Source organism: Carettochelys insculpta, chromosome 16 (assembly GCF_033958435.1).
Source record: "Carettochelys insculpta isolate YL-2023 chromosome 16, ASM3395843v1, whole genome shotgun sequence".
Classification (NCBI taxonomy): domain Eukaryota; kingdom Metazoa; phylum Chordata; order Testudines; family Carettochelyidae; genus Carettochelys; species Carettochelys insculpta.
The window spans coordinates 16,533,522-16,552,901 of NC_134152.1; the positions used below are offsets into that span (position 1 = coordinate 16,533,522).

A 19,380-nucleotide genomic window follows, 5' to 3' on the forward strand; every position below is an offset into this window, starting at 1 on the left:
TTTCAGGGATGGTCTAGAAAGTGGTTGGTGCTGACATGAGGGCAGGGGGCTGGACTCGATGGCCTCTCAAGGTCCCTTCCAGTCCTACTCTTCTATGATTCTATAGAGAGTCAGAACTCAGAAATCTACAAATAACTGCACAACATAAAAAGAAAATCAGGCACTGGTAAAATAAATAAATAAATGGCACCAAATTATTTCCTTTAAAATAAAACTTTTAATTAATTTACAGGGAAATTGCACAATAAAATACCCAGGGCAAAGAACATGTCTTAAAGGTATGCCTGGAAACTAACACAGCTGGGTCCTGACTGTGGTCTTCAGGCATAATATATTACACATAAATAATGCTGCACCATTATCAAATGCTATTTTTCCTTCAAAAACACAAAAGTCCACAACAGTAATGGTAAATCCACTGTACAGAAACAAAAGCAACTAAAATATTTTGCAAATATTATAGTACTACTACTACTTAACCCTTGCACTCCATATGGAGCAGAGGTCATCTACAAGTCTCCTCCACTTCAATCTGTCTTGGGATAAAACTTCTAGCTGGTTCCAGGCATACCCCTGTTGTTGTCCTTCAGTCTCAGTAGACCTCCTCCAAATTGTCCGAGGTCTTCCTCTTTTGTGTTTTCCTTGTGGGTTCCATGTGAGGGCTTGACAGACTATGCTGGATGACAGTTTTCTGAGAGCGTGGCCTAGCCGTCATGTATTTGATTTATTTATACAACGGCTGTGAATTTCATTTACTGTATCACGATAAAAGTCACAGTTTCATGCCCTTCATTTTCACCATGTGCAATCTGGAGGAACATGAGGAACCTGATCCCGGTGATAGGCAGTATAACTGATCTGACTGTTCCTGTACTGGCTTAGCCATATGTGCACACAGAAGATATAAATGTGAATCCTGGTTTTGAAGCTTGTTCCACTGTTTACTTTTCTGATGGTGTCAGCAGTATAAACTTGCATGACAGTATAATATTTAAAAAAGAAGATTAATAGACAATTTTTCTTCTTTACTTACAATCACCTGTGTGATTTATGGAAATTAACAGTACATATTTATGATTAGTGGCCAAAGAGATTCGTGGCTATGAAGGAATACCTTTTATTACAAAGGAGGAAAGAGTTACACTGTTAGGGTTCTAAGAAACTGAAAAAAGGAAGAAAACTGAGAAACACATTCCACACTTTACAAAATCCTGCCGATGCCTGTCCTGTATTAGTCAAATGGAGTGACAGAAGCACAGCATTACAGCTGTAGCTGCAAAGCTTTCATTTTTGCTCTATTTTACCTAGAACCAAAACATATTTAATTGAATTTGATATTTGCAGAATAAAATTTTCCATGTGAAGGTCTGCAATGAATAGTTCACTTATATGCTTCACTGAATGAAGCATTTAATGATAAAACCACAGGTAATTTAAATGACTGCAAAATAAAAATCATGAGGCCAAAAATATCAAACTCAATAACAGCAAAGTTACATTTGTCTGTACTGTACTACACACAGGTTTCAAATCAGTGCATTGGTAAAATATGTACAACTTGATTGGTACAGAGTCAAGATTTTGTAAATGTCAAATGTTAGTGTACTAGTGCTTAGTGACTGGAAGCTGCATACACCCCTGCAAAAGCAGGCTTTGATATGCAACTTTCATTTTGAAGTTCTGCACAGAATGTGCCTCTTTAATAACAAGTGACACATAAATTACTCCAGAGAAATTAGATTTCTTTTCCTATTCTGTGCTACCTAAGAATGCTAAAAGTCAGCTTTCAGGTGAAAAGAAGCAGCTGAACTGAATTTATGTACATATTTATCTTTCACTCAAGGCACCCAAGTGCGAAGTATTAAGACATTTAATACATGGCAGATTTTAAAAACTATTCACTTTTCAAGAAAACCTTACTTTGGAACAATAATTTTATATGCTAGCAAAAAATATTTCATAGAACAGAAAAACCAACAAACCCAAGGGGGTGCCACTTTTATGTAGTCATATTTCTGACTGAAACAGAAACTCCTCATAGGAGTTTAAAACCTGAGGATTGTTAAATTAATCCATCCATCCATCCATCTTGAGCCATCCAAGTTATTTTTCCTTAAACAGAGGCACAGGATTACTAGTCGTCCCACTGTCAGTGGAAGAGCTGTAATTTAGAGAATTTATATCATATTGACAGAAAGTGTGGTTTATGGACATCAAGGGGAAAAGCAACATATTATGCAAAACGGCACATGTATTCCACCAGTCTGAAATTTAACACACCTTCATTTATATAAGACATAGCATAGATGTCTATAGCTTCTCTCTCGTTTTAAGAGATTCTTCTTCATCCTTTAGCACTCATGGTAGAGCCTAAGATAAACTTCATTTAAAGCTGTACTACTCTAGAGCAGGCAAAGACAGTAGGAGCATAAAATGATGCAATGATTAAGGCTGTGTAAAGACAATTCGACTTTAGTATACAAAGCTTGTTTTCAAAAATAAAGATCTCTGGAATGCTGACAGTTGGTAGAAAGGCATTAGCAGGACACAACTGCCTATACCATGAGAAAATGAATCTCTAATAAACTTTACCAAGGCACTATTTAACGGACAATATCAGTATGGCCTAATTCATCACTATCTTTTGTTTTTTCCTTGAGAAATGGCCTCTGCATAGGATAGATGAATGAAGTCATAAAGCTGCTTAGCATTGACAGAGTTGCCCAGAATTTCTGAGAGTCTGTCCTGTGACAGAGTTACCAGCTCTGAAATGCTCTTAACACGGTTCATTAAGACATGGCAATTTTTGGCATTTACACCAGGCATTTTTAATAAAAAGTCCTGTGGGCCAGAGTTAAACTTGTCTGACTCAGGAGAGGTTTCAGAATCTGTGGTGATAGCCATTGCTACTGCTGCATCAGGCTGTGGCCTGTTCTGTTTCAACTCCTCAAACAATTCAGCAGTGGCATGGGGAGATGGACACCATAAAATACGTACCCTTGGGAAATGAAGTGTAAGAAGGGTAAGTTTAGAAGTAATATCATTACTGCATATCTCATGGTGCAGAGAGCCTCGTGAAGCAAGACAGAAAGATTTGCTAGGGTCAAATTCTATCAGAAGAATTGGTCGCTTATAATAACGAGACATGGAAATGCACTGGGAATAAAGCCTCCCATTATTTAAGGAGCCAATCAAATCACTGATGCTCTTCCGCTCTATGCAGATATCAGGGGTGAGAATGTAATCTCCAACTTCCAGAGTAACAGGCTCTATGTCAATACCGCGACGATGAATCAGAGATGGAAGTTCGCTGCGAAATTCTCGCATATCCACTATTATAGTTTGTTGAATGATCTTCTGTTCCTGTCCACCTAATGAATAAACAATTTACAATGAATCTCTTTCCTATGGGTGACCTCTGATGAATATTATATCTATTTATCTACCCATCTGCCTCTAAACACACTGCTATATTTTATATAAGAAAACAGAATATTTCTGCAAATACCTTAATAAAATTTCCATGTTCATTGTTGCCATTTAATTAACAAATTAAAAAAATCCTACAATCCAATATGTAGTATAGTTTGAACATTTGTGTGTTCACATCATATCCAGAGGTTTGGGTACTTCTTTAAGCCTCAAATTGAAAAAAAAAAAAAAAAACCTTAGGATATTTTCACTGCTTTTCCAACTTTAGTATAGGATTTATGAGGCCATTAAATCAACCAATCGCTACTTAAAAAACCCTAGCCTACACCGACAAGACAAAGTTTTTAAAAAGCAGCTGCATTAAGCATAAAACATAATTTACTAAGAAGGTGTTGCAAAATTTGTGAGCCTTTGAGAGGAATTTAACCATATTAAATGGCTATCCAGTGATGAAAATTCAACCAGCTGATAAGAATTTTAGTTCCTCTGTAGACAAAAAAAAAATCTATTTAAACACTTTGGGCAAGTTTAGGAAAAAAAGTTGTACTTAAAAATAATGTTTGCTGTAAAATCTAAAAAGCAAGGAACTTTGATAATTTAGTATGAAGTTGCTCATTGTCACTCCCGGCCATCTGCCACCCAAACGGGATAGATTGCCATATTATAGATGTATCTGGGCCTTGACAAATTTGCAGGAGAACAAGATCCCATCCTTGAATATAAACAAGTTTGTGTCAAGACTTGATGTAACTGGGGTGACAGAAATGATAGAAAGAAGACTGAAAGCAGCAATTTTTAAGGAGGGATTTAAAAGAAAAAAAAAGTCATGTTATTTGTCATACAAACTTATGCTCCAGGTGTGGGTGGTCAGTATGAAAGAAAGTGAGAGAAGACAAATGAAGCATAATGGATAAACAGATTAGATAGCACATATGGGAAGAGGGAATGCTGAAGGAAATCAGAGCAAAGATGTAGGCAGGGGCAGAGCTGTGAAGATGATGGCAAGGGCAAAGATAAGAACAAGGCATGTGAATTTTTAAGAAAAGGTGAGGAAAAAAACATTTGAGAGACTGAAACAAGGAAAAGCATTGTCAGAGTGGCAGCAAAAGGAAGATTTTTTTCTTCTGCAATGTTTTGGATAGAATCTCCTTCCTTTTGCAAGTACTCTGACAATAATTGCCCCTTATATGAATCACTTCATTGGCTTCTTCTCTCCTTTGAAGAAACTATTTGTGGAACACCCAAAGTTAATGAATAAATTAGTTTTTGAGGATGACTACTAAATCTTAATCTTCCATCAATAGAGTTATTAGTTGGCTATATTTACACCTTAGGTATAGGCTAAATTCTGTTAACCGTAAGCCACTGCCCAAAAACATGTCTGAAAGGACCTTCATATTAATCTTTCTACATTCTAAGTATATTCTGTGTTCAGCCTGCAAATAAGGAGCATTCCAGAGAAGTTATTATTCCCCTCTATTCAGCACTGGTGAGGCCACATCTGGAGTACTGCATCCAGTTCTGGGTCTCCCACTATAGAAGGGATGGGGATGCATTGTAGCAGGTCCAGCAGAGGGCAACGGAAATTTAGGGGGCTGGAACACATGACATACGATGAGAGGCTGAGGGATTTGGTCTTATTTAATTTGCAGAAGAGTGAGGGGCAATTTGATAGCAGCCTTGAACTTCCTGAAGGGCGGGGGGGGGCCTCAAAGGTGGATGTAGAGTGGCTGTTCTCAGTAGTGACAGATGGCAGAACAAGGAACAATGGTCTCAAGTTGAAATGGTCGCAAGTTGCAGTCCGAGAAGTCTACGTTGGATATTAGCAAAAACTATTTCACCAGGAGAGTGGCAAAGCACTGGGATGTGTTACGAAGAGAGGGGGTGGAATCTCCATCCCTGGAGATTTTTACGTCCCAGCTTGACAAAGTCCTTGCTGAGATGATTTAGTTGGGGTTGATCCTGCTTTAGGCAGGGGGCTGGACAAGATGACCTCCTGAGGTCACTTCCAGCTCTAGGATTCTATGGCTGCATCTACACTATGAGATAAATTCGAATTTAAGGTAAGTAACTTGATATTGTCATGTGACTGTCTTCATTGTAAATACCATTGGCTCGATTTAAGGAGCACTACTATCGAGATTACAATATTGCATTTCCCTGATGGGTATAGCATCAGGCTAAAATTCAGAACTTTGATTAAAGGCCAGTGTGGAAATGCCACATCTTAAAATTGAATTTATAAGCCTCCAGAGGCGTGCCGTACGTAACCCACAGTGCTCTGCTCTGGCTGCTGCTCTCCAGGTAATTAGGTAACAGGAAGACTGTCAATATCATAACGGGAGCAGCAAGCGTTGGCTGTGGGCTCAGGTTTGTATGAGATCCTGAGAAATGTCTGTCCTTCTTTGCTATTAGTGCTGTGAGGGCATCTATCCATTACAAATAGCCCCAGCAGGGAGTTTGTGGTTCTGTCTCTACACTTGCTATTTTTTCCTGTGCTGCCTGGTGCCAGCTGCTGCCCCGCTGCACCACGTGGCAACAAGGCAGTTGGGGGTGGGGTTGTGCTTGCGTAAGAGACAGAGAAACTTCTCAGCAGTTTACATTTGTGCGCAAACCCCCTTGCCTCCCCCACAGGCGCCACGCAACTGGGGTTTGTCCCATGCTCAGCCGTATTGCGTGGGTAGCCCCAGACCCCATAAAAGGACGTGCCTGCCGCTGGGTGCTGACCATGCTGCCAGGCAGCGCCATGTCATAGACTGTGTGTGTCTGGACTCCAAGGGCTGGAAAGATATTTGGGGGCTTGCAGCCACTGGGGGTGGTGGGGGGAGGTCTCTCCTGGTGTCTAAGATACTCAGGGAGGACCACCTCAGTTGGTCCCCCAATGAACATCCCCATGCGCATAGCATGGGACCACTGGGTCTTGCTGCCACTGGGTGTGGGAAGTCTCCCTCAGCGACTAAGATACTCATAGAGAACCACCTCCACTACCTCCTCACTGAACACCCCCCAACACCCATAGCATGGGATCACTGGGACTTGTAGACAGTGGGTGGAAGTCTCTCTTAGCAGCTAAGATACTGGGGTGCCTGCTAAGATAGTCGGGGGGACTACTTCAGCTACATCAACATTCCAAGTGGCTTTGAAGCTGCAGACCACAGAACCCCCCCATCACACCCCACCAAAAATATTTTTGGGAGCTTGCTGTCCATTGCAGACACCTGCTGCTTTTATATTTTGGTTATACAATCTTTTTGCTAATATCTGCTATCTGTTTTCATGCCTTGTCCCCCTCAGAAACACAGTGGGGGGGCATGCCAGAATAAAAATATGCCAGAATTATCTGTCAAGCACAGTATTACCTAAAGCCGGGAGCTTCAGGAATTGCTACTCACCTGCTTTGCGTGTGTCGGTGGAAAGAGCTGCAGAAGTACAATCTCTTACTAGATCAAAGTTTGTTTCATCTCTGCCTTCTCTTTCCTCAGGGATAACCATGCTGGCCTTCTCTCTAAAGAATGATTAGCAGAGAAATAACAGCATTTGAAATTACTTGCATTATTTTGTAGCTATTTAGGTACAGATTTTTCAGGATAAAATATAACAAATACTGCAAAACATTTTCTTTCTGGCTAAACAGCAATACAGAACTGACATACTTTAGGATAGCCTGCAAATCTGATCAGAAATGCAATTTATTTGATCTCCCAAACCATTAAGGACCAGTTTCTGCTCTTATGATTAGTACTTGACTCTTTCAGGAGCCTCATCTGATTTGTGCAAGATTCCTACGGTAACAGTGGGATTAAATACCTATAACACTTCCATAGTCTAAACCTAAGCATCAGCACAAACGTTGAATTCTGTGGTAGTAATATACATCATCCCAAAATAATTTAATGCACTCTCTTCCCATAATATAACTGGACAAAGCCACAAAAACACCACAAATTGCTTGGTATCTGGCAAAACTTACTATTCTGAAAACTGAGAAAATAATTTAAAATAATCTCCCATACAGTACTGGTATATAGTTGTGAATATCACCCAAAAGACTACATGAGCCTGTCAATTTTCTGACTTTTTGGGCAACCAGGTATTTCAGAAGAGGACTATGGCATTAACACTATGGCGGTTCTTAAGGAACCGCTTGATAACCAAAGTTGAAAAAAGAAGCTTTACATAGATATTTTATGTAAATTAAAAAAACCCTATATATAAGAAGTGGACATTAAAAATTACATGAAACAACTAATGTACTAGAAAGCTATCAATCCCACTTTAAGTTACCGAATGAGTTTTTCAAAAGCTTCTTTTTCTTTCCTCAGCACAGTGAGATAGCGCTGCTCTTCTGTCGACCCTCCATATATAAGGAAATAAACCCTGTAGGTCAGGAAACAATGTACTTCAGATAAAAATCCTGCAATCAACATGAACATCAGTATTTGTGATAAGCAGTTTTAATTGACTGAACAATAAATATTTGACTAAAAATGTCAGAGAGGTAGCCGTGTTAGCGTGTATCTTCAAAAACAACAAGAAGTCCTGTGGCACCTTATAGACTAACCTATCTTTTAGTCTATAAGGTGCCACAGGACTTCTTGTTGTTTTTGACTAAAAATAGACTCCATTCGTTACACTTCCACTAAATTTAAACTGATAAAAATATATCTGTTAGAATTCTTCTATTCCAACATATCCTTATGTTCCAAAAGAAGGATAAGCAATAGATAAACTCTGGATTGCAGTTGGAGTGGAAGAGAGAGATCTGACTCACAGCAGGTTTACAAGACAAGCTAGTGCCTTTACAAAAAGCAAGGAGAAAATAAAAATGCAGAGATCACATCTTCCTTGTAGTTACATGCCATCTTTTCAGAAGAATGTTTGTAAATGAACAAGCAGGTGGGAATATTTTAAAGAAGGCACTATGAAAGAACATAAGCTATAAAAAAGCAACAACTGAGATTTAGTACAACTTCTCTGTACAAAAGAATCAATGGGTCCCTTCTTGTAGGCAAATGTCACATTCACCGCAGCCATTATGTGTTTTGCATAAACATAGACAAGTTTTTATTATCTAAACATGCACGTAATCAACTCACATGCATGCTACTGAGATTGAAATATTAATATAAATAAAACTATTAACAAATCTCTTCAGTATAACAGTGTTCAATTTGTGCTGCATCAAAATATCAGATAGTTATGCCAGTTGATATTCAACTGCACCTCTTCAAACCACAATACATGTGGGAAAAGCTATTGGTTCTTGCAGCCATGTGATATTTACTGCATCTGGCTTTCTTATCCTTTCCTGAATGATTGGGGTTGACATTATTTGACTGCATACAACTTCAGAAATGGATACAATTAATTGGATAATTAAAAATAAGATATATCAATTAATGGCCCAGTAGGTATGTATTTAAAATACCTCGTGAGCTCTCAATTTTTAGTTATACTTTTAACCTGACTACCCCCACTGGACCATAACTCAGTATGACATACACATTAATTTCTCATTAAAACTGTTAATCTGGGAAGTGTACACATATTTGTACATCTATTCTGATTTGACAATTACAAACTGCACTGCTAACTTTACAAGGTGAAAATTTAATTTTTATGTAGGTGGGAAAACAGGCTTATTAGCTAAGTATAGATTATAATAAATTAAACAGAATATTTACCATAGGACAAATTAATGGCCTCAGTGATAGCAATATATCAACAAAAATTAATGTAATTTAATTGTGATCCCCTATACAACCAGTGTATCATACAGTGACTGCTCCTAAACTTCTCTAGTATGTAATGTATATATAATGATGTAAGTGATGTATGCACTACAACACTTAAAACAATTCCTGTGACTCTAAGGGCTTGTCTACATGGGGAGTTCTGGTATACCTATTTTGATTAACTCTTCCTGATTAATTTGGAAGTGGGTTATGCTAATTTAGAATAAGCAACTGTAGAATAAGTGTGTCAGGCTAGGGCTACACTGTAGCCCTAGCCTGAAATAACTTACAGAATTTTCAGTGCACAAATTGCAGAAGTTATTTCAAGCTACCTTATTTGGAACTGGGTTTGAAATAAGGGGCTATTTCGAGCTTCCGGGAAAGAAACACCGTGTTTGAAATAGCCCTGCTATTTCAAGCACAGTGTTTGGCAGCATGTTTTCCATTTTGGGATATATTTGTACCCCAAAATAGAAACAATACTGTAGCCTTAGCCTCAAGGAGTTAAACCAAGAGTTAATCCTCTTTAAATTCATACCATACTTTATTGCAGATTAACTTTCAAGATTAGGTTAGGATTTACTGTATGTGTGAAGTCAAGCAGTTAAGCAAGTCAAGACAATTGCACTAGCTCTAGAGGGCACTGTGTCCACTTTTAACTTTTGCATTTCCTGGTATTTTTGCATCTAACGGTCACAATCTCTGTGTTACAATAGATGCACGTTTTCTACTTTATACTTTTTATCCAAAGTGTACAATTTACATAGCAATACTTCCATCACCTCTCTGCCTCTCCATGTTCAAGATATAGCCAGGTGCTATTTTCCTGATGACGTATTTGATGCATCACTAACACTAGAAAACTTGAAGCAGAATTATCTTAATTTCCTAAACGTGTTTTCCTATATCTGTCCCAACAATATGTCTCTGAATTATCTGCACAACAGCAGGATTAGGCTTCAGGAAAAATATAAAGAATAAATTTCACCCATAATATGGAAAAAGAATTGTTTTGTTGGGGAGAGAATTTATCTAACTCCCCTTGGATCTAACAGCCAATATGAGATGTTTTATACTAATGTTTTATATTAATCCTCCCCTACAGCACCCAAAAACAATATCCACAAGACTAAGTGAGAAGTCTCTAAAGCAGGATACAATATATGTAATTGAATACTGGTGTGCTGATAAATTGTAAAGGGGGTTGAAATCCATTGGAAAAATAAAATGTGTTATTTAAAAAAGGGTAAATTTAAAATACCAAAAAAAAAAAACCAAAAACCCAAACTAAAAAAGAGAGAGTAGGAATTAGCGAAAAACTAAAGCAAGCCATTAACTGACTTCCAGGGTTAATTGCCAAAAGACCTCAACATTGAACAATTTGTTTTTGGTTTTGTATTTTAAAGAGCTAAAATTAGTGCAACTGCATTCTGCTATTACCAGATCAACTTGCCTCAAGGGCTTCCCAGGCCTGCTTGCCTTGTATATTTCCAGCTGGCGAACAAAAGTTAGTTCTGCATCATACAGCACTACATATCTTGGTTCCACTTCATGTAACACCCGAGTCAGAGCATAAGGGTCACCACAACCCTGTAATGGATGAATAATAGTTAGGGGGGTTTTGAAGATACCATAATAAGCATCTGATGTTAAGTTCAGATGGAAAACTTCAGCTATGGCTTCCTCTACACTCATTTCTTGGCTGCTGTCTAATTCCTTATAGTCCTCCATCTCCTCTCCTGTGTTTTCCTCCTCTGTTTTTCCCATCATTTGGGTTAAAGTCCAGTCTTGTTTCTTCATTATTTTGTTTTGTTTTGAGGAGACTTTGTTTTTTTTGGCTTGAGGTCCTTTGTCTGATCTGGCATTTCCTTTGGACTTGACAGCTTTTCTATCCTTAATCCATGTTTCTCCAGCTCTTTCATCCTTTCCGAAAGTTTTGTTATAAAGCCTCATTAAAAGAGCCTCTGCTCCAGCAGTAATATACTCTCTGAGCTGTGCACATGTTCGGTCATCACTGGCACAAATAAGCACTTGCCCTGCAATCAAGAAATAATAATATGTTTATAGTTTGTTACACTGCACTTTTTAAATACCCAAATACAAGACTCTTTTAGGGCACAGATACAAATTGTTTTAAAATGATCTCAGGAGTATGCTTGCCAAATGCCTTCACACATTTTACTAGTAGTTGCTCTGGAATTTTGGGGACAGTCTCAGTTGCATGAGTTTTTGTTTTGAACTGAACAAACATTCAAGCACAGAAAGTCAATGAAAGTTCACTGTTCTTTACTCATAAGCTGTCAGAATCAGAAGTGTTTTTCTTCTGAACAATTGAAATGAAACAGATGTAGCACATATACTAACCTCTTTTATGCACCATGGAATGACATAAAAAGCAAAACACATTAAATGAGCCTGTTTTAATTTTCCACCTTTTCCATCTGCATTAATGAGCCTAGAACACACAAAAGCGCCTAATACTATTAACAAGTGAAGTCCCAATTTTACCCACAGTTTTTGCAGACTGAAGTATCCCTGCAAACTGGTTTAGTTGGAATCCCACTTCAGCAGGGGTAGGGCCCATAAGATGCACCAGTGGAAGGAAGAATAGAACTCTTGTACCCCCTTATTGTCTCCAAATAGAATTTGGTAGAGTCTGCGGAAAGACTACCTCCATAAATAGGTGAAACAGTAGAGGAGCTAGTCAGAAATTACTATGCCCCTTTCCCCCTGCAATACACACCGATAGCTACAGGAGGTTAGAGAGGTGTCAAGGAAGGTGCCATACTCTCAGAATGGTCCAAATTTCACAAGAGGGAATGGAATGAGCTCTGACTTAACTCTACCAGATTTTAAATCTGCTGCAAGATCCTGGTGTTCTTCCAAACCTGGAAAAGCAGCTACACTCCTTGGAAGTACAAGTGAGTTCAACTCTTATGTAGCTCCTCTGGGTTTGGAGGATTTCCTGAGGTGGACTCTACCTGTCCAAGTTTAAAGTATGGTGGGACTTCCTCTTCAGAGGGCTGGAGTATTTACAGCCACTAGAGGCTTCCAAATAAGGGCGATTGGGTGACTAACTGAGTACTGGCATCCTTCAAAATGCTTAAAGAAATATCTTAATCTAAGTAGATTATGGGTGGAATTTATAAAAGCACTTACATGATTTAGGAGCACAAGCCCAATGGACTTTTTGCTGCTGGGTCACATAGGCTATTTCTCCATGACAGACTTCTACCAACACTGTGGTCTCATTTAGGGTCTTAAGGAAGTGTGATCCCCTAAGCAGACTTCTGCCGGCACAGCTATGCTGTAGCACAGATGCAGTTATACCAGGAAAACTGCTTTTAACAGTAAAACTCCCCTCTCCCACACACTCTGCCAAGAGGTTATATTATATCAGTACAAACCACTGCTTTGCTGGTATAGCAGTATCCGAATTAGGATCTATATGGTGGTATAGTGCATCAGCTTTTCTACACCAGCAAAACACTCATACAGTAGGCACATCTGTAGACACTTCGCAGTGGTGACACCTGTAGAACCTAACTGGCTAGGAATATAGACTTGTAGCCTGTTTTACTTCACAGGTATCCCTAAGCAGAAACCATGATGGGGTGGGGGGCGGGGAGGAGAGAAGACAGTGATGGTAAAATTTTTAATGGTGTGCAGTATTTTATCCACTGGGCCACAACAATCTATGTTTGTAGGCTTAAGAGATTTACTTTTAAGGCTGGTATGCTCCCAACTTGTAGAAATATCCACAAGTTAGAGCCCTGATGTGTATTCTTAGTCTCCTCCAGGAGACACTGTACAGGGTTGCAGCTTAAAAGTACTGTGTGGCCAAAGGGAGTGAAAAAGGGTCTGACGAAGAGCAGAAAGTATTTCTACCAGGTCAAACAGAGGGGAAAGAGGACATTTTGGGGAAAGCCAACAGGGTTAGTTTGGCATGAGGACAAAAGGGAATATCAGAAAGGAAATTGGAATGAGAAAATGGACAGTGAAAATATAAGATGGTTGCAACTCTGGCATCAGAGAGTATGTATGGTGGTAGAGAACCAGGATGCCCAGGTTCCAATTATAAAGGAACAGTCAACACAAAATGTTGGTTGAAACAACAATTTTAAGTTAAGGACTTCAGTGTGTTTAAAGGCACACTTCAAGCTCATAGATTTATATTGCTTTCAAAAACACGTACCTTTTTGAATAGTAACAGAGAGATAGCCATGCTAGTCTATATACTATCAAAACAAAAAAGCAGCCCAGTAGCACTTTAAAGACAAACAAAATAATTTATTAGGTGATGAGCTTTCATGGGACAGACCCACTTCTTCAGATCATACTCATACCAAAATAGGTTCAATATTTAAGGTACAGAGAACCAAAAATAGTAATCAAGATTGAAAAAAATCAGAAAATCATCATCAAGGTGAGCAAATCAGAGAGTGGAGCAGCAGAAGGCTGGGGCAGGGTGGGCGTTGTCAAGAATTAGATAAAGCCAAGTATGCATAAGAGCTCCTATAATGACCGAGAAAATTCCCATCCTGATTCAAACTGTGTGTTAATGTGTCAAACTTGACTATAAAAGAGGTCAGCAGCCTCTCTTTCAAGACCCTTGTGAAAATTCCTCTTCAGTAAGACGCAAACTTTCAGGGCATTAACAGAATGGCCCACTCCACTGAAGTGCTGACTGACAGGTTTGTGAATCAGGAGTGTTTTTATGTCTGTTTTATGCCCATTAATTATTTGTCTAAGAGAGTTTGAAGTCTGTCCAATATACAAAGCATCTGGGCATTGTTCGTACATGATGGCATATATGATGTTAGTTGAGGAACATGACAATGTGCCCATGAGTCTGTGAATAACCTGGTTAGGTCCAGTGACGGTATCTCCAGAATAGATATGCGGACAAAGTTGGCAACGGGCCTTGTTGCAAGGAAAAGTTCCAGGACTGGTGTTCCAGCGGTATGGACTGTGGTTGTTGGTGAGAATCCTCAGAGCAAATGCGATTGTACCTAAGGGCTTGACTGTAAACAATGGATCTAGTCGTGTGTGCAGGATGGAAGCTAGATGTGTGTAGGTAAGTATAGCGATCAGTGGGTTTCTGGTAGAGTGTGGTACCTATCAGGCCATCCTTAATTTGTACTGTAGCGTCCAGGAAATGTATGTCTCTCCTGGAGTAGTAGAGGCATAAGCTGATGGTAGGGTGCAGATTGTTAAAGTCATATTTAGAAGGTTGGACTAATGCTAGCATGGAAACAGCATTTCTTTAAACCAATTTTATTGGCCTCCAGAGGTATCCTGCAATGCCCAGAAAGTGAACATTCTGTCCGCTTTCACCTCCCCTGCTCTCCAAGGCCATGTCTACACAACAGGGATCTTTCAAAAACTGGTCTTCCAGAAAACTGTCTTTTGAAAGATTGCATCCACATGTAAAAAGCGGATTGAAAGAGCGATCCATTCTTTTGAAAGACCATGTTCACACAGCCTCAGGCTCTCTTTCGAAAAAATGGGCTAGAAAACGCCACTGACGGGGTCACATGGGTGAAGCCCTTCCTAGAGTGCCAGCCACATGCTCCCTTAACGGGCCCCTCCCAAACACCCACTCCCTGAACATGCTGCTCAGGCCTGCCATGTAGCACACTGCCTCGCAGAGCTCATGCTTGGTCCTGAAGCTCAGCCTTTGGAGTCATGGACCTACAGCAGCTCCGGACCTGCAGGCTCGCCCTGGCTCACCTGCCAGCCACCCTCTTTGCAGCTGTCTCCCACCTGCTACAGGGGCCAGGACCACCACCGCTCCTGCCACACCCCCCACCTCTCCTGGGTCATTCACTGTGTGCGCAGCTACCTGGCGAGCTCTGGCTGGTGGGACCGGGTAGTCCTGGCCGAGTGGGATGATGTGCACTGGTTGCAGAATCTCCGCATGAAGGAGGACACTTCCTTGGAACTCTGCAGCCAGCTTGCCCTCATCCTCCAATGCCAGAACACCTGGATGTGGCCCACCCTCATGCAAGAGAAGCATGTGGCCATCACCGCTTGGAAGCTCACCACCCCAGACAGCTACGACTCCATCAGGCAGCAGTTTCGGGTAGGAAAGTCGACTGTTGGGGCCATTGTTCTCAACGTAAGGCACACCCAACCACAAGCCAGGCACGGGGAAAAGGGGGATGGGGGCAGTGGGGCACCCTTGGAAGCTGAGCTCAGGGGTGCGAGGGGATGGGACAGGGGAAGTGGGGAAGCCCAACTCCAGGAAACCGTTACAACCCACCCATAAATAGGCCTGCTGCCAGAGAGGCAGCCTGATGGGGAAGAAGGGGCACCCCGTTCATGTCCATGAGTATCCCCCACAGGTTGTACAGGCCATCAACTAGGTGCTGGTCTGGAGGCTCAAGTGCGTCAGGGACCTGGATGCTGCCACCACGGGATTCTCCACCCCCAGCTTCCCCCACTGCTTTGGGGCCACTGACAGTATGCACATTGCCATCTGTGCATGGGAACCCAGCACTGGCTGCTACATGAATCAGAAGGGGTACCATTCCATTGTGCTCCAGGAACTGGAGGATCATCAGGGCAGGGTTTATGGACTCGGACGTGGGCTGGCCAGGTCAGGTGCATGATGAGCACATCTCCTGAAACTCTGGCCCCTATCAGAGGCTGAGACATACACCTCCTTTCAAAAGAGAGCCCAGGCCTGTTTGCTGTATTTCTACCAGGGGGAAAAGTAGCTGAGAGACCTGTTGACATGATTCTCCCCCAACTTTTCCGCTTGTGATCTGGTTTTCACTCAGTATTATAACAAACAACTATGGCTTACGAAAAGGTGTTCTTTCACCAGTGGAAAACTAGTTGAGGTACCTGTTGACAGAGCACAGTCAGCTGGTGCTCCCAGAGCACAGTTGCAAAGGATGCTTCAGCTTCTGAAGCCCACCACCTGTTTGGCTTTCTTTCCCTTGGGATTCCCTACTTTCCTCGTCTGTGAATAATATAAAGGATTTCCCTATTTACATGGACCCAGATTTTTCCACTATTTGGTGTTCTTTCACCAGGGGAAAACTAGTTGACCAACCAGTTGACATGGTTTAGTCATGGTCTTCTTTCCCCTAGGATTCCCTACTTTTCCTTCTTTCCTTCTGAAAAATGGCTATCTGTTTTCAAAGGGAGGAGAATGAGGGAAGATGACATCGACATCACACACCCACAACCACTTGCAGGGCATTTTTTCCCATAATGCACCAGCAAAAAACCCCAGAATGCTATGGGGCTGAGGGAACTGTGAGATAGGTTCCCACAATGCACTGCAACAACAGCTGAACTTTGGCAACTAAACAGAGATGCACTAAGTCAACTTTGAGGGGATGTGTGGATACTCAGCTTCGACTTTATAAAACCCAATGTTACAAAGTCAACTTTAATAAATTTGACTTTATTTCATAGTGTAGACATAGCCTTCTCTCTCAACTTCATAACTCTTCCTCATCTACTACATTGGTAGGATACATTTCAGAAACATAATTGCAGTTCTGTTTTCTTGGTCTTAACCAAATGAAAAAAAGATAAGCTCTTCAAAATTTAGTATTCTCTCACCTGGCCCACCAAGACCCTCGCTGTTCTTGTTCTCAGTTTCAATCTCTTTCAGTACTTCACTTAGGGCCTCCCACTTTGGGTTGTTTTCTAAAACCAGTTCTCTCTTCAGTTCTGAAATATAACACATGAGAATTAATTTAATATACCAGCTTTCACAGTCAACATTCACAAGAACTTCAAAATAATGGGTTAGATGCTGATAATGTAATGTCTCTTGGCGAATTCAACAACAACCCATATATGCAACTTGTTATGATGGGGCTTGGAGGAAGAGAATAGCTATCATATACATCTCTGTTTATACATATGGATAAATACTATTTTGAAGCAAAGTTAAACATTCATATTTTGTTTAATTTAAAACATCTTTATTATAAGATTGTTTTCATAACTGTGACTAAACACACATTTAGTGAAAACAAAAATATCTGACATATTAAATTATACAATTTAGTGGCTCAAGAACAGTTCTACAGGACTACCACCAATGACTTGCTTTGAAACCTGTGCAAGTCACTTCACCTCTCTGTGCTTTTGACTCCTCTCCCATTCTTTCTCTTGCCTATTTTAAGATCTCTGCTGCTAAGATTATCTCTCTGTGTTAGTACAGCACCCAGCACAATGGGATCCTTATCTCAATGGAGTGTCTAGGAGATACTAGCTGCGTCTACACGTGCACGCTACTTCGAAGTAGCGGCACCAACTTCAAAATAGCGCCCGTCGCGTCTACATGCGTCGGGCGCTATTTCGAAGTTAACTTCGACGTTAGGCGGCGAGACGTCGAAGTCGCTAACCTCATGAGGAGATAGGAATAGCGCCCTACTTCGATGTTCAACGTCGAAGTAGGGACCGTGTAGACGATCCGCGTCCCGCAACGTCGAAATTGCTGGGTCCTCCATGGCGGCCATCAGCTGGGGGGTTGAGAGATGCTCTCTCTCCAGCCCCTGCGGGGCTCTATGGTCACCGTGGGCAGCAGCCCTTAGCCCAGGGCTTCTGGCTGCTTCTGCGGCAGCTGGGGATCTATGCTGCAGGCACAGGGTCTGCAACCAGTTGTCAGCTCTGTGGATCTTGTGTTGTTTAGTGCAACTGTGTCTGGGAGGGGCCCTTTAAGGGAGCGGCTTGCTGTTGAGTCCGCCTTGTGACCCTGTCTGCAGCTGTGCCTGGCATCCCTATTTCGATGTGTGCTACTTTGACGTGTAGACGTTCCCTCGCTGCGCCTATTTCGATGTTGGGCTGAGCAACGTCGAAGTTGAACATCGACGTTGCTGGCCCTGGAGGACGTGTAGACGTTATTCATCGAAATAGACTATTTCGATGTTGCAACATCGAAATAAGCTATTTCGATGTTGGCTGCACGTGTAGACGTAGCCACTGTGGTACAAATACACAGAACGTTAGACACAGCTTAGTTTTTTAAACTTAAATTAGAAACCAGTGAATTCATGACTTCCTTCTGAAGAAATTTAGGAATATGTCTTTTCATGTGTACCAGACTTTTGATTTACACCTTTGATTTATAATTAGCAAGAACAGATAGTCTTACATGGAATAAATTCCCTCTTCTATGTAGCTGGAGTGTATTTTGCCCTTACAAGTGTTCAAACTTTACCTAATACTTATGCAGTAATCCACTGAGATACGTGCATTCGATATATGCATATCTCGTATTTGTGCAATTGGGGCAGGGAACGCCCTGTGAAGGGGGAAGAGAGCTAGCAGAACACTTGGTTCTGCCAGCTCAGACCCAACAGCCACTGTGGGATGGGGGGCAGGACAGGGGATCTCACTGTTAAGGGGGAATCCCCCTGTTAAAGGGCTGCTGCTAACAGACCAGAGCTCTGCCAGCACAGCCCCAGCTGCTGTGGTGTAGGGGAGGAGAGTCCCCTCTCAAGGGGATCCTCTGCTCCCCCCATGGCAGCTGGTGGGGCTGAGCGGGTGCAGCTGAGTGACCTGCCAGCTCTCTTTCCCCTTTCACAGGGGGATCTGCCCCCAACCTGTTAAAGGGCTGATGCTGGCGGAGCAAATCTCCACCGGAGCATCCCCAGCCAATGCCGTGGAGGTAAGAGGGTGATGGGGGGCCGTAGACGGAAGCTGGCTGGGCACGGAGCCCTGCCAGCAGCCACAGGATCCCCAGATGGAAGTGGGTGGGGGACCCCACAGCCCCACGCTGGGAGCTGGCTGGGGAGCGGAGGCCAGCTGGCAGCCACGGCCATGGGATCCCTGGCAGGGGACGGGGTGGATCCCGCAGCCTCACGGCTGGGGCATCCAACCCAGCCCAGCCGTCAGCCCCAGCTGTATGATCCCCATCTGGTGGGCGGAGTGGATCCCATTACCTCACGGCTGGGGTGCCGAGCCCAGTTGACAGCCCCAGACAGGGGAACTGTGGCTCCCAGCCTGGGCTCCCAGCCCAGTCCCCCAGTGGCAGCCCCAGATGAGGCTGCTGCTTGGTTCCCAGCTCCCCTGCACCGGTGGGACTCGGGAAACTGACCAGTCATTTGGTCCCAACTTGAGCAAAATTTGAGTGATGCAGGGGTTGCAAGGAATGCAACCCCTGCATCACTCGGGGCTCTACTGTATAAGCCTTTTCTTTAGTAGATCACAAAATTCTTTACAAAAGTGGCAAAAGCACAGC

The 19,380-nt window shown here is 41.9% G+C and overlaps 1 protein-coding gene across 1 annotated transcript in view; it reads right to left on the reverse strand.

Moving 5' to 3' along the window:
* Window positions 1-213: 213 nt before the first annotated feature.
* ERCC4 (ERCC excision repair 4, endonuclease catalytic subunit) overlaps window positions 214-19,380 on the reverse strand; it is a 40,435-nt gene continuing 21,268 nt past the window's right edge. The window contains exons 7-11 of the mRNA XM_075010469.1: window positions 16,749-16,859; window positions 10,621-11,203; window positions 7,717-7,809; window positions 6,825-6,937; window positions 214-3,371 (exon numbers count right to left, since the gene is read on the reverse strand). Coding sequence (XP_074866570.1) covers window positions 2,638-3,371; window positions 6,825-6,937; window positions 7,717-7,809; window positions 10,621-11,203; window positions 16,749-16,859 — 1,634 coding nt within the window. The 3' untranslated portion in view covers window positions 214-2,637. The remainder of the gene's footprint in view (window positions 3,372-6,824; window positions 6,938-7,716; window positions 7,810-10,620; window positions 11,204-16,748; window positions 16,860-19,380) is intronic.